This window comes from Pholcus phalangioides, unplaced genomic scaffold (assembly GCF_987345545.1).
Source record: "Pholcus phalangioides strain wild (caught in Gottingen) unplaced genomic scaffold, Ppha-v1.0 ptg000011l_1, whole genome shotgun sequence".
Lineage (NCBI taxonomy): Eukaryota > Metazoa > Arthropoda > Arachnida > Araneae > Pholcidae > Pholcus > Pholcus phalangioides.
Window position 1 is genome coordinate 5,382,147 of NW_028301604.1, and position 12,710 is coordinate 5,394,856.

At 33.3% G+C, this 12,710-nt stretch overlaps 1 protein-coding gene across 1 annotated transcript; it reads left to right on the plus strand.

Annotated features, from left to right (window-relative positions):
- Positions 1–939: 939 nt before the first annotated feature.
- Positions 940–12,564, plus strand: LOC149079977 (protein jagged-1b-like). Its single transcript, XM_089238575.1, has 18 exons — positions 940–1,528; positions 3,019–3,073; positions 3,219–3,473; positions 3,667–3,727; positions 3,883–4,016; positions 4,226–4,342; positions 4,618–4,731; positions 4,864–4,977; positions 7,308–7,642; positions 7,839–7,989; positions 8,135–8,290; positions 9,832–9,945; positions 10,378–10,491; positions 10,724–10,837; positions 10,972–11,088; positions 11,395–11,622; positions 11,974–12,095; positions 12,235–12,564. Exons 1-18 carry the CDS (start codon positions 1,172–1,174, stop codon positions 12,562–12,564), a joined length of 2,988 nt encoding a protein of 995 aa, XP_089094701.1. The 5' UTR covers positions 940–1,171.
- The last annotated feature ends 146 nt before the right edge of the window (positions 12,565–12,710 follow it).

Here is a 12,710-nt window from a genome sequence, read left to right on the forward strand (position 1 = left end):
TTTACCCCTGAAAATAAAGTACCGTATATTTTTTGATTAAACAAAAGACAATAATTCAGATGAAATTCGAAAAACATAAAAACACGAATATATAAAAACATTTAGCATGATTTGAATTTTAATTAAATTTACATCACCATAGTAATTAAATTTATATCTTCATGTTAATAATTTTTTAATAACTTTATATCATGAGTCATAGGGGCCATCATTTCCACATAAAATGAATTTAGAAAAAAAAAAATCACTATTATCATTTTTTTAGAGATTAATTTTATTCTGTACTTTCGGAAATTATATTTGCTCGTCTCAATTATTTATTTTGTAAAACAATATAATTAATTGAGAAGCAAAGAATATATTCTCACGTGTACAGGAACACATTTATAGTTTTAGAAATATTATTAATACAGTGAAACTTCACTACAATGATACTCGATATAACGATAATCCCTCTACAACGATATTTGTTTTTGGTCTGCACAGTATCGCTATATTGAGATTTTACTCTATAATTAATTTTAAGCTAATTAATATGCCTAATTAATAGATTTATTCGGAAGTAAACGACGTTGGATATTTTCTATGCCATATTATAGAAACACGAACTCTTTGGTAATAATTTTTTTCCGTCCCGTCTCCTTCTCGGTCACACTTCTATCGTAATATAGTACATACTGAGTGGGATATTGAATAGCGTCACCTGTTACGTTACACACATTTATCCCCGGATTGACTCCCCCTATTCCCATGCATATTCCAGCCTGACAGAAGTTCCCCTCCGATCGCTTTTTGGCGGGATCAATCAATTCACACGGTCCCTCCAATGATCTTTGGCTATATCAAATATAAGTTATACAGCAACCCTTAGCGAACAATGGCGATGGATGAGTACCCTACTGTTGTAACTTCCCACGCACATATAGCAACCTGTTCACATTCTATTTCAGCAGTATGGTCGCGCTAGTCTGACATATCGGTGGAGCTAAAGGAAACAGGCTGCACTTGTAACAGACCATTCACTGTTTTATCACAGGAGTATGTTCGTCTTTACATATTACCATTTCACAACATGTTTATATAAAGTGTAACGTCTAATTGTGGTTTCTGAAACATAGTTTTGGATTTTAACTTCATAACGTGCTTCAAAACTTGATCTGCACAAGGGGCAATGAAATCCCTCGCAAGTCTTGCTATTTCTGTCTTTTGTGCAGTGTCTTTCTTCAACCTCGTGGTTTCTTCAGGTGTCTTCGAACTTCAAGTGCTTGGAATTAATAGCTATAGCAGTGAACTGTCAGATGGCAAATGCTGCGGTGCCTTCAGGGCAAATGATGGAACTTGTCCATTCCCTTGCCGGACTGCTTTCCGTTTATGCTTAAAGGAATATCAGTCAAAAGTAGATACTGACAGTGGTGTGTGTAACTTTGGAAGCCAAATGACTGGTGTCGTTGGATTAGGATCGTTTTCGATAAAAACAGCGCCTCATAAGAAAGTTCTTATTAGGATCCCCTTTAGTTTCCGATGGATGGTAAGTCATACTTTAATTAAAGAGAATTTTTACAAAAGAGATATTTCAACAGTAATTTGCAAAATGAGTTATACAAATACAAATACAACGCCACAACAGGTAAAATGCCCAACGAGGTGGCTGATAAAAAGATGCCCATAAAAATAAAAGTCTTAACTTACTATAAAGTAAGAAATCTTATCAGTTCATCATGGTTATACTAGATTATATGCACATCCCATTTTTGTACAAATATTTGAATCAGTCTGAAAAAATGTGTTACAATAATAGCTCTTTATCTCGGAATATTCTTACCTGTAGAATAATTTACTCTAGTTTATTTATTTTAGTTTCGTTTTTTATACGGGAAAGGGGGGCTGAAAGTTTCTGATATTTTGAAGTGAAATATAAAAAAAAATTATTTTATTTTTTTGTTTTATTGATAAACATACACGTTTGTGTTACATAATAAACACCTATGATAAAAATATATATTCAAAACAAATAATTTCAGTTACTTTTGCAGTGATGACCAGTTTTATACATCACTTTTTTTTGTCCTATTAGTCCACCTCAGGGTCTAATGCAGTGATTCCCAACGTGGGCGTTAACGCCCCGGGGGCGGTGGAATGTTCCGGGGGGCGGTAGAAGCTACGGGTATAACATAGGATCCTATGGGTTGGATTACGTTGGGAGAAAAAAATTTCTGAAGAAGGGGGCGATGGGACAAATAAGGTTGGGAAACTATGGTCTAATGGGACAAGAAAAATAGACTCACAAAAATATGAAATATTATTTTAGAATAATTGTTCAGGAGTTTTTATGCCTAAAAATAAAGTATAATGAAATGAAAGATTTCTAGTTTCAATTGTTGTGAAGCCATGGTATAGCTTTGATGCCACTACCGAATATTCAAGTGTTTCTTCTTGCTTGAGAGAAAACATTTTGTTAGTCAACTACTCTATGTTTGTCCCATTAGACCCCAAGAGCTGAAAGTTTATATTTTTAAAATCTGAATAGCACTTGTTCATCACAAGAAAACTTGACTAAGATTTATGAAAAGTGCAATATTCAAAGTGTACCAATTAGCAGTATCTTCACCAATGTAAGAAAATTTATATAATATTTTAAAATCATTCACTCAGCAGAGTGAAAAACTTATTTTCGTCTTTCTTTTTCTCTAATAATCAGGAATGTTTTACTTTTTGTGATTAATGACGGCATCTTGAATGTTGTCATTCAGATGTGAAAGAAATATTTGAAAAAAACAAACAAATAAACCTAATGCTGAAATTTGGAATTGTCCCATTAACCTTCACTTTCCCCTACTTGATTTATCTCAGTTCTTATCGTCAATAAGATCAAATTTCAAGGAAGCATGATCCCCCTCCCACACACAAGAAAAGTTAATGTGTAGAATGTTTCACATAATATATGATCCCTTGATTTAAATGTTTTTTTGCGAAATCAAGTAAAAATTATATGCCGTTGTGTTCTTTTATGATTTTCAGCGTGCGTTTACGTTTGTTTTGGATGCTGTTGATGTTCGAGAAGAAAAAGGGCTACGTGAGTACAAAAAACGTTATTACGGTATTTATATAATAATAAACACAGCCTTATTCTATTTTTGCCACTGACTAAAAGTTTCAAACTGTGTGTTTTCAGCTATTTATTACAAATTTAATAATATAATAAATGATTCTTATTTCAGATCAACACGGTTTGATAGAAAGGAGTTTTTATTCAGGAATATTGTTACCAGGTGCAGAATGGCATACTCTGATGCATTCGGGAACGGCGGCGAACATAAGTTACCGAATCCGAGTAACATGTGATCCATTTTACTACAATAGTACCTGTACGGTTCTATGCAGGCCGCGAAATGACCGATTTGGTCATTATAACTGCAGTAAGAAAGGTGAAAAGATGTGTTTGAGTGGATGGACGGGGCCACTTTGTGAAAAACGTTAGTTTTATTTTCTTTTTTATGAACCTATTAAGCGCAAGAGTTATGTTTCTTTTTCAGTTAAATTATGTAATTCTTGATTAAGTGAATTTAACGCAATTTACAAAAATCGGAGTCTTAGAAAAATAAAGCTAAACATTTATTATATATTATTTACGTGATTCATTTATGAAAAATTTTATTTATTTTCTAGCGATTTGTAAAAAAGGATGTCATCCTGATCATGGTTATTGTGAAAAACCAGGTGAATGCTTGTAGGTATCATACCATAGTTTTCTGCTTGTAATTATTTCAAAATAATAAATAGATGTATAAAATAATAGTAATGTAATAGATGTAATAAATAGTAAATAGATGTATAAATTGAATTTTTTTTTTTTAGTAAAATTGGGTGAAAATATTTTTATAGGTGTCGTCCTGGGTGGAAATCTCAAATGTGCGATGAATGCGATACATATCCTGGATGCAAGCATGGATTCTGTACTGACAGTCCTTGGCAATGCATATGCCATGAAAACTGGGGTGGAATTCTTTGCGATCAAGGTCAGAAATACATTTATGGTTATAGAAAATGAATATTACCTTTTTCGTTAGATAAGACAATTGAATGAACGACGTTATTTAAACCCAAAATTGCAAAAAGAGCCACCCCTTTTTGGGTTCAATTAACATTTATAGTTATTGACAAAAGTTTTGTTTGCATGTGAAAGATTACATGAATCGGTATTGAAAACATGTTTTTTCCCCGTTAGACCTTAACTATTGTGGAAATCACAAGCCCTGTCAAAATGGTGGAACTTGTGAAAACTCCCCTGATTCTTATGTTTGCAACTGCAGAGATGGTTTTTCTGGAGAGAAATGTGAAATAAGTATGTGATTGCATTTCTTAATATAAATTAGTTTATAATTGTTATCAACTTTTTCTGATTATGTGCACAAACTTTCACAGAATTCTACCTCTAAATATACCAGTATTTTTGAGTTGCGTATATACAAACTGAGAACTAGATGGGAAAAATACACACGCATTTCTATGAAAGAAATTTATTCGAATGACTTGCTTTATTATTCAGTTTCTACAGTTATTTTTTACTTTTTTTTTTGCTAATTAACTATTAGTTTAAATCTATTCACTTTCTTCCAGTCGAAAATCCATGCGCTGATTATCCTTGTTTCAATGGTGGTACGTGTTCTGAAATCAACTCAACTCTCAGTTGTACTTGTTCACCTGGATGGCAGGGAAAACATTGTGAATTTAGTAAGAAACGCAATTTTGTGTGATACGCTCATTCTTTTTTAAGCATTCGACCTTTCAATTAAAATACATGATCATCTAAAGTAAAATATTATACCAGCTTATATATAAATTACTGAAATTTTTCTAACATAGATATTAACGAATGCGAGCCCATGCCATGTAAGAACGGGGGAACATGCGTTGATCTGGTGAACGGATATGAATGTCGCTGCCCTGCAAACTGGAAAGGACCAAATTGTCACTTGGGTAAGGAAAAAGTTTTACATGAACGCAGTACAGTAGAATCTCCCGATAATGGACACTCGTGGAACCGAAAAATTTTTCCGCTAACGAGGAGTATCCGTTAATAGCAGCTGGTTAAAGAGTTCTCTTTAATCAGTACTCTTTAACCAGCTTTGGCTAATAGATATTAAGATATATTGTGAGGGCCCCACCGGCGTGATTCAGAAAAGTGTCCATTGTGGGAGGTTTCACTGTATTTTACAATTTATATTGTACATTATCGCACGAACGAGTGATTATAGTAATACTCTGAAGTTACGCAATAGGTGGAACTGATGATAGCGTAAGTCGGGTTAACATTTTGCATACACATGCATATAAATAACGTGCGCCTCCATCCTGCGGTAAACCCTGACAAAATAACCAATGGAAAAACAGCACTATTACGTCAGTGAATCGAGAGTGTGCATGAGCAATTAGTTGTCCGTCAAGTGTACTTCACTCGAGTTGTCCGCCGAGAACGAGAACATTATAGCTTGCAATTTACTTGAGTGTAAATGAATTAATTCATTTAAAAATTTATAATTAGCTTTTTTCAATAAAATCACGCATTTAAAATGCAATATGTGAAATATGAATTCCGTGAATTATAAAAAATAATAATTTTGCTTCTCAAGTTTGATAGAAAAATTATTGCCATCGAGATTTAAAAACAAAATAAATTAGTTTTTTAATTGATTTTTAGTCTCGTCAGACCGAATTGAATACAGTACATACCATTCAATAAATTCAAATTTATAATTACTTTAACTTATACAGTACTTAAAGTAACGTAACACTTTTTTAAAAGTCTCAGTTATTCGACTTACGCATTTATACGACGTTTTGACTCGGCCACTTGAACGTCATATGAACGAGGTTCCACTGTATAATACATTACTTCTTCCTCTTAATAAATCAATAATTAATAATATATCTTAAATAATTATTTGTAACGTATGGGCCCATACGTTAAGACAGCATTGCAACTAGATACTTCGGCAGCTGGGGCAAGCATGTATTTTGGCGCCCTCGTGTAATGTAGAAGGAGCAGTTAAACGATGAATTCGGCACTCTCCTTCGTGTCATAATCCGTGTCACAGAAATTTATCTTTTAAATAATCCTTTGTTTCGTGTGTCGTCATATTGAAAGAAATTGGTGACCCCGAAATTTTTTAATGTGAATTTTTAATTAATCGCCCCCATTAATGCTTTTAATTGACTTTTTCCAAACAAATTCCAATTAAAACCAAATGTGAGAAATGTGGTTGAACTGCGTGGGAAAAATAAAATTTGATCCTGTATTTAATAAAATATTTTAAAAAAATGCTCATTAATTTTTTCAATAAATAAATTTTTTTTTGGAAAAAAAGACAAATTTTCTCTTGACTTGACGACACACGTTTACAAAAATCGGAAGTGAATTTTCAGAGAGTGAATACTTGAAAACTTCTACTTCAAACGCTTATTAGAAGGAAACTCTCTTTTCAGTGATTTGGAAGCGCTTCCTCATCTTTAACCCACAATGCTTCACATTTTCTTTATTCAGTGACGTCATTAAAATCCGTGTTTTCATTGGTCAGTTGTATCAGTGGTTACCGCAGGATTGATTGATACGCAGGTGAATAAATATCAGTTAATTACCGAATCATTTCCGAATTTTCAAATTGATACTAATCCCGTTTCTTCAGCTCGTAAATCTAGTAAATAATTGAATACCATTCGTATTCGTACTTCAACCTCGTGCCAGTACAGTAGAACTTATATAATTCGAACTTGGTTAATTTAAATTTTGTATAATTTGAACTTTTACGAACTCCCCTTGAGTTTTCCATCTAATTTAATGTTAAAGTTTCTTATTTAATTCGAACTTTTTTTGAATTTTGTGGATAATTCGAAGTTAGAGGGAAAAAGTACGATTTTCGTATGAGGAAATTTAGTTAGGAAAAATTTTACAAGTCAGATTTTTTTTTTTGCTTTTCTCGATCAAGTTGTTCTACAGCAGATTTTTAAAGAACGATAGAAATTTAAAAATTCTGTTTTCTCTACTCTTTTTTTTTTTTTTTTTTGATAATTTAATGTCATTTTAACATTGTTCATCTGGAGTGCATCGAGACTATGCATCACTTTACCGATTATGCTTTTTAACCTATAGATCAAGGTGTAACATTCAGAACTTGAATCTTTTTGTCGTCATTAAGAGTATCGAAAGTATCGGAAAGTTCAGATTGTAATACGTTAGTGAAAGTATAATTCTAGTATTAAGCTGTTAAAAAAAAAAAACTTCCCTAAATCTTTGATGATTATTCTTTTAGATGCTGATGAGTGTGAACTGAATCCTTGTGAAAACGCTGAAAAGTGCATAAATTTAGAAGGAAGTTATGAATGTCAATGCTTAGCTGGTTGGTCTGGCAAAAACTGTTCAATCAACGACGATGACTGTTTGGGACAATGCAGAAATGGTGCTACTTGTGTCGATCTAGTGAACGATTATCATTGTGCATGCCTACCTGGGTTCACAGGACGTGAATGTCAAACTAATATTGATGAATGCGCCGGTGATCCTTGTCTGAATGATGGCGAATGTGTGGATTTGATCAACGGATACCTATGTCTATGTTCCATTGGATACAAAGGATCACGATGTGAGGTAACTTTTTTTTTGATGCTTCAGCAATTTCTATAATTACGAGTGTATTTAAAATGTTCACAGAATATCTGTGACTGTTTCTATTTCTTTATTCAATGTATAGCACGCTCAAGATCGTACAATTATTCACAAACACATAAAAGAACCCTTTTCAAACAGAAGAATAAGTGTTATTTTTGTGAATACATAATTGCAGATTGATGATGATCGATGCAATCCTAGTCCTTGCGAAAACGGAGCATCGTGTTTCAGTATGCAGAAAGATTATTACTGTCAATGTCCCGATGGATACTATGGAAAGAACTGCTCATACTCTCGAGCTGATTGCTTTCCGCCTAAATGTCAAGGTAAAACTTCATGAATGCGTGATCAATTACATGAACTTTTTACGCTGTTTTTTTTGTTCATTGTAATATTTTTATACGGTGCTGTTATACTTCATGTTTCAGACTGGCTACACTGGGGGCTAATTTGTTTGCGTTTTATTTCTAGCTGTAGACAGTTGTTTAGGTCCGATATCAACCAATTCTTCGGATTCATACTCGGTGACCAGTATCTGTGGTAGCCACGGAAAATGTATAAGTGAGCCATCGGGAGATTTCAGCTGCGTTTGCGAACTCGGTTATACCGGAAAATATTGCCACGAAAGTGAGTTTGATTTCATAATTGTATATTCGCATATGTTTTACAATCTGAACATTCCAATATTTTCCATACTCTCAATGACGACAAAAAGATTCAGAATTTGAATGGTACACCTTGATCTATAGGTAGAAAAGCATAATCGGTATTAAGTGGTACACAGCAGTGATGCACTCCAGATGAACAATATTAAAATTGTGGCATTAAATTATCAAAAAAAAGAGTAGAGAAAATAAAATTTTCAAACTTCTATTATTCTTTAAAAAGTGGTTGTTTAACAACTTGATCTAGAAAAACAGAGTCTGGCTTCTTGTAGAATTTTTCCTAACTAAATTTGCTCCTATGAAAATCATGATTTTTCCCTCTAACTTTGAATTATCCAAAAAAATTCGAAAAAAGTTCGAATAAAGTAAAAAATTTTAACATTAAATTAGATAAGTGGGAAATTTCTCAAGGAAAATTCATAAAAGTTCGAATTATCCAAAATTCAAATTAACCGAGTCCTACTGTACTTGTGAAAACCATTAGTTTATATACGGGGTGATTATAAAAAAACTATCCCGACATATGGGCCCCTAACTATCATACCATTCACAGAAACTGAATGAAATTTTGGCATAAGGTATTTTGATGTATGCGCTCAAGATTCATATGAAAAACAACAGTGTCACTCTAACAGTTACGGTTACAGTGAGAAAATTTCGAAAATATCAAATGGCAACACCAAGTTTTTTGTATTGGAATGCGATCTCCATACTGAAAAACACTAAATAGCGTTGGAATGGCACCTGTAGCACGAAAATCCCCGGAGCTAGGCAAGGAAAAAGTAAAAAGGACTTTGCCGTGCACCAGAGCATTAATGTTCGTTTCATTCGTCACACCGTTTCTTCGGCTGAGATCCCAGCCTGATTAGTCCTCCACAAGGTCATGTGGAAAATTTGTGAAACACAATAAAATGCTTTATTTTATGCTGCTTCTCTGTCCTTATCGGTTGTCCTCACTTTTAGCCTATCTACCGCCGGTGATTTTCATGCTACAGTTGCCGTTCGAACGCTATTTAGGGTTTTTCACAATGGAGATCACATTCCAATACAAAAAACTTGGTGTTGCCATTTGATATTTTCGAAATTTTCTCACTGTAACCGTAACTGTTAGAGTGACACTGTTGTTTTCCATATCATTCTTGAGCGCATACATCAAAATACCTTATGCCAAAATTTCATCCAGTTTCTGTGAATGGTATGATAGTTAGGGGCCCATATGTCGGGATAGTTTTTTTATAATCACCCGGTACTTATTTTACCCTCTATGATAATTTTACAACTGGTTTGAAATTATGTTTTATTTTGAACCCGTTGCTTTTGCATCGCTATGTTAAAAATACTGATTTTTTTCAAATAAAATATTTCTGCTTCAAAGGTAAAAAACAAAACAACAAAGGGTTAATTCTTAAATTACCATTTATATCGAGATATTTTGCTCTCATATTTTTCATGTTTTTAGTCAAATATAATTTTTGATTTCAATGTTGTAACTACCCGTTTCAGACATAAACGACTGTGCATCGTCCCCTTGCAGAAATGGTGGCACATGTTTGGATGGAATAAACACATTTCAGTGTCTTTGCAGGGATGGCTGGGAAGGAGTAATGTGCATTATAAGTAAGTTGATGGAAAAGTCCCTTGAGAAAAATTTTGTATTACTTCCCGGAAAAATCAGTATGTAATTTTTAGTTGTTCCCCCCCCCCCCCCACTTCTTTCAGTTTTCTTTGTGATATTAAAAAAGAGATCTTAATTTTTTCAATATTTTTTTTATTGGTAGTATGCTTGAATATTTATGCACTAAACATATACGTCTTGTATTTTGATCTGTCCCTATAACATTATTTTTGTGCTTGAATGAGTGGTTCTTTTCGTTCATTCTATCAGAGAAGTACTTTTAATTATCAGTTATAATCAATCAGAATTTTTCCTTAAAGTTACGATTTGATTTCGTTTAGAATGTCTCTTGGCTTCATTCAAATTTTTTTTCTTCTCTATCACCATTGTATAAACTTACAACGATAGGTTAATCCATTGTTATTATTTTCTAGACACGAACGAATGTGAAGACAATCCATGTAAGAATAATGGAACTTGCATTGATGTTGTGGCTGATTTCTGGTGCGAGTGCAAGCAAGGATGGAAGGGAAAAACTTGTAGCTCAAGTAAATTTTTTTTGTCAAGAAAAATGTTTCTACAAAGCAAATAAGAAATTTCAAACTTTATCAAATTACTGCAATATTTTGTGTTCATTCGAAATTTTCTAGATTTCATTTCCATTTTTTAACACACAATGTGGAAATAGGTTTTTTTTCTAAAATTTCAAAGACCACCATTACACTTTTCTCTGCTGTATCAATTATTTCAAATATTTATGCAGTTTTTTTTAATTTTCAGAGCGCAGTCAATGCGATTTGAACCCCTGCAAAAACGGAGGATCTTGTGTAGAAAATGGAGATAATTTCGAATGCAAATGTGCAGAAGGTTGGGATGGACGAACATGTAGCCAACGTAAGTTTGAGTTATTTATAAGAATGATATGCGGGGAAAAAACCGCAGTATTCTGTCATGGTAAAAAAAACTCTTATAAAGTAATGTTTTATTTAAGAGATATAGCATTGAATTTGAGTGGTTTTTTTTCTCAGGTATGAACTTGAGTTGTTCATCGAATCCTTGCCTTAATGGAGCTACCTGCATAAACGCCGGTGATAGTTTCTCCTGCATGTGCCGGGAAGGTTATGAAGGAATATTGTGTCAAAATAGTGAGTAAAATAACTTCATATAGAGGTTAACTTATACTGAGTTAATAACTTGCAGAAGTTACGGTATTTTCACTCATAAACTAGCCTACATTAATTAGCCCCTTATCTTTTACAATTGTAAAATCCCCGCAAATACAAATCGAATACGATATGGAATAGGGATAAGTAATATTGCTTTGATTGCAATGTCCCCTTTTCATTATCTACCAGATGCCCTCTAAAATTCACCAGATATTTAAAACTTTGTGACACCACCACTGAATAAGGCAAGAAACGCATTACTTTTTGTACATTTTATTTCGTCAGATATTGATGACTGTTCGTCCAGCCCATGCTACAATGAAGGCACGTGTATTGATGGTGTGAACTGGTTTTTATGCGAATGTACAGAAGGTTTTAGTGGTCCCGACTGTCGAATCAACGTAAATGATTGTTCGTCTTCCCCTTGTACTGATGGAGCGATATGCATAGATGGTATCAACGATTTTACGTGTCTTTGTGCCGAAGGAATGACAGGAAAACTATGCGATACACGTAAGTAGAATTCTTTTTTGTCTGTAATGTGTGTATTTGTTATGTGAAGAATTTAATGATAAACTTAAATTAATGGTGTTTTTTTTCCAATTTAAACGTAAACGAGTTATCCATACTTGGTTCTGTTCATTCACCAAATCAAAAATTTCAAATTCTCATTTTCTTTATTAATTTTGATATTTCGAGCTAAAATAAAAGAAACATTTATTGCTCGTTAAAAATGTTTTTAGAGATGAGTATTTATTTGATCGATAAAACATTTTTTTTAGTCTTTAAATGTATTCTAATAATTTCAAAAATTAAGATTTGAATTATAGATTAATTGTTTTACATTTGCATCATAAAAAAAAGCTCTAGCACAGGAGAGAGATACGTCATGCTACTTTCAGAGCTCAAAATATGTAGATGGAAGCTCTTGGAAAGATGGGTGTAATACATGCCATTGTTCGGCAGGAAAAACAAAATGCACAGAAGTAAGTTCATTTCTTTTCGAGTGGGGTTCATTTTATATAGAATAGTAAAGTTTTGCGAGCCTCAAGATTCCGAAAAGTAATGTGTCACTGACTCGTATTCTTTTTATAATTCTTTCATGTTGAATATCCCATTCTATAGGATATATGTGAGGGCATAGCCTGTAGCATTCAAGAGTATGAGGAACAACCAAGCAATCAATGTCCTTACGGTTACGTATGTATGCCGACGAAGGATACATCATGTATTGGATCATTTTGTCAAAGAGAAGGCGAATGTTGGGAAAAGAAAAACTTGACTAATTACTTGAGGAGCCATTCAGAACCTTCCTGTTATCCAAACATCGCTAGTATTGGGAAAAACTGCGCTAAACTCATGATTGTTTTCGATAATTCTAATGGAAGACAGGCAAGCTATAACTTCGATCATTCTCATTCTTATATTATGTTTCATTTAGTTTTATTACAGTAGTCTCTCGATAATCTGAGGTAAACGGGATCGATTCCAACTCGGATTATTCAAAAAAACCTAAAGAAATCGGCTTTTGGGGGAGCGCTTAGACTTATGTATTCGTACTTACTCTTTACTCTCACCTTTTTCGTTCTTAATTCATTGCC